At 36.1% G+C, this 3,523-nt stretch overlaps 1 protein-coding gene across 1 annotated transcript; it reads right to left on the bottom strand.

Annotated features, from left to right (window-relative positions):
* Positions 1,842–3,523, bottom strand: LOC107640043. Its single transcript, XM_016343593.1, has 2 exons — positions 2,915–3,523; positions 1,842–2,003 (listed from the first exon to the last, which is right to left on the bottom strand). The coding sequence occupies exons 1-2, from the start codon at positions 3,521–3,523 to the stop codon at positions 1,842–1,844; spliced, it is 771 nt and encodes a 256-aa protein (XP_016199079.1).

Below are 3,523 nucleotides of genomic sequence, written 5' to 3'. Positions count from 1 at the left end.
ATTTCCATTCTATATCTCTCTTTCACTTGTCTTCATCGAAAAAATTCAAATCAAAACACGACACGAAGGACCCCAAGAATATGTTTCTCACAAAATAGAATCCCTATATGATCTTTTCAGGATTCTTTCTTTCTTTCTTTCTTTTAAAAAAAAATCTCATGAAAAATGAACGCAACTTTAATTTCATATATATATACTTAGAAGTGACTATATATTAATTGGTTTGAGCCTTATAAAAAAAATATATTAATTGGTTTGAAAGTCTTGAACTATATATATAAGACTGTGAATTAACCTTTTTTAATAAACTATGTGTTTTGTCGATTTTTAACAAATCAATGGTGGTTCGATATTTAGTGGTTTGGGAGCGAAACCTACTCCTCTATGCAGGTACCATTTTTCTAAAAGTGTATCAAAGTGTCTTCGATTAGACGAGTATTGAGAATAAAAATAAATTGAAATTTATAAATCAATAAAAGAAACGAAAAGGTAAAGTTTTCGAAACGAAAATGTGCTGAAAACGGAAAGGTTTGCGTTGAAATTGAAAGAAAGCGATAAAATGCCTTTGACCGGGTCAAAGGGCTTTGACATGAAAATCTAAAATGTAGAAATGTAAATCGGACGATGAAAATAAATGATACTTGAAAGATAAATTTGCTTAAAAGACAAAGTTTACAAGAAGATAAATTAAAAGAAAGAAAATATGGAAGGAACCCTACAGAAAAGTTACTCGATCGCAGACTCAGGAATTTTCTGGGATGTGAGTGTGTTTAAGTGTTTTCTGAGTTAAAGTTTCAACCTTTATTCCCTAAAACTTCTTGGTATTTATAATCTACTTTTGGTAACTGACAACTAATTACAATTAATCACAAAATCACAATCTTGAATGCATACTCCTTGATAACCGTTCCCGCCTTTTGTCTGTACACATTTCCCATAATTTTCTCGCGTGATGAAAGTCTTTAACTTCTCCACTGCCATAACTTCTCGATCTACTTATTCGAACATCTTGTTCGATTACCTGTCTCGAAAATCTTGTTCGATTTGACCTATCCGATTTAATAAAGTAAATGTAATCGAATCCGCGTCGATTACCTTCAACCCACGCTTACGCGTGTATCTTTTCGAAAACTGTCTGAATTCTTCGATTTTTTCATCATTTCGAACTACCTTGCTTTAATTGAAAAATATTTTTTCGATCAATAAATTGCTCCCTTGGATTAATGTGTTTGCCTTCGATAACACTATTTAGAAGATGAAACACTTAATCCAAATTCAAATTTCAATCTTTTAAATCGGTAATAATTACCATTTAACTCCCCATTAATACTGAATCACTCGACACATTTCCCGAGACATATGCTTTCTCTCTCCACCTTTTCGCCTTCTGCGAGAAGTTACCTCTTTTTGCATTCCTTCTATAATAACGGCTACAGTACTATATTCCTTTAAATTCAGCATTCTCCCCCTTGTTCAATTTTTCTCAAACCCTGGTAAAAAACTCATTCGAAAACCAAGGCTTATTCTGGTAACACTAACATTTCCACATGTGTTTCATTTAAATTGAAATAAAACTTAACTTATAACTGTATACCTTTCATTTCAGCCTACCACTGCTACTCACTCAATCACATCTCCTGTGGCACCTGATCAACCACTTCTGCAATAACAACTTGATTTGGGACACTCTACATCCCACAATTTGATCCAAGCCACAAAATCTACTCAACCACTTCAAGCTGCCTTTGCACCTTCCCGTGTAACACCGGTGGTCGATTTGACAAAAGATCCTCCGCAGCATTCTCTAACACAAACTCAAATACTTGAGTCAATCTCACCAACTAATCAGACTGCGCTTTCTGCTGAGAACCAGATGGCTCCAGATTCTGATTCTGTCTCTCGAATTGCTGAGACGACAAATTCAGACTCGTCTCGATCCAGAGTTTTAGAAACTCCTCAAGGATTCTCCAACCCCCCTCAACAGGCTGGATTCCAAACTCCTCCTGGACCAAGATCTAGAAATTTAAGGCGTATCTACCACACCCACAAGTGCTACATTAGCTAACTTGATCTCTGTTTTGAATCGGGTTATCCAAGAAGACGAAGTGCCTGTTTCTGTTCCAACACTTCCTAGACCTTCCTCATCCAGCCCTCTATTCGAGTTGGATGTTGACACTCAAGAACAGCTTCGATCCCTTCTTAAACTCTTGGATCACCCACCTGCTGCCTGGATCAAAGATATCCTCCTCAACCAGCTTTTATCTGACATTTTGAATTCCACCTTTGGATTTCCGGCTTCTATCCCGTACTCTGCCATGGTCTAACAATTCAAAGAGCTTTCCCACAGTAGTATAACCTCTTAAAATGAACTCCAAGAGATCGAAAACGAAGCAGCTAAGATTAACTGAAATAGACAATTATGCTTCCACTCTTCAACCGAAAAAGACTTCTCATGAAGAATTCGATCTAAGGATCTCTCATGCTATTTCCATTCAAGCTTTCTATGACAAGGAGGAGACAAAGCTTGAAAAAAGAATTGGCCCAAATTAACGAAAAGCTTGCTAAAGTTCACGAAAGGCGGGCTGAAATAGGCGTACCTCTGACTACTGCCTAGCAAGAACAACACCAAATTATTCAAGAAATTGTTTCCATTGAGGCCAAGAAAGAAGAATATGAGAAATAATTTGAACAGTTCCAATTCAACAAGTTCAAGCATATTGAAGCACTTTCAACTTTGGACAATAAAAGGGCACAACTGCGTTCGGACTTGGCAAAACTCTTGGCACCTTGAATTTCTTTACTTCAGGCTACTTTTTGTAATGGTTTCTATCTTTTTTGGACTTATGCATGTTTGACTTTAATTTAGCCAACAACAACATTGCTTCAAATACTTTCCATTAATTGAGATAATTACTTTTCCCGACTCGATATCCTTGATTTGATATGTGTTTCCAGAATATGACCCTATCACTTGAAAAGGGCCTTCCCAAGTCTGGGACCATTTGCCAAGGAATTTCGATTTCTTCTCCATTGGCAGAAAAACTTTTAAAACCAACTCGCCTGTATTAAAATATTTCTCTCTTATTCGACGATTATAACTTCGAGCAATATTTTCTTTTTGTCGAATCATGTCATCAAGCGCCAGGATTCGCTCTAAATCTAATTCATTCAACTCATCAAACATTGCATTCCAGTAATTATCAACTGGCAAATCATTCTGTTTTGATATCCTCAAAGTATTCAAATTAATTTCTAATGATAGCACTGCATCATGGCCATAAACTAATTTATAGGGTGAAGTATTTGTTGACCCTCTTGGTGAATTTCGATAAGCCCAAAGTACTTGGCTTAAAGTCTCATGCCATGTTCGAGGCTTGTTTCCGATATACTTTTTTATCAGACTTATCAAAATTTTATTTTCTGCCTCAACTTGCCCATTAGCTTGAGCATAGTAAGGAGTTGAAGTAATCATACTAATATTCCTTGAGACTGCAAAATTTTTAATTCGCTGACCAGTAAACAT

The sequence above is a fragment of the Arachis ipaensis genome, chromosome B05 (genome assembly GCF_000816755.2).
Source record: "Arachis ipaensis cultivar K30076 chromosome B05, Araip1.1, whole genome shotgun sequence".
NCBI lineage: Eukaryota > Viridiplantae > Streptophyta > Magnoliopsida > Fabales > Fabaceae > Arachis > Arachis ipaensis.
Note: the sequence above shows the minus strand (reverse complement) of the source record. Positions and strands in the feature narration are given on the sequence as shown.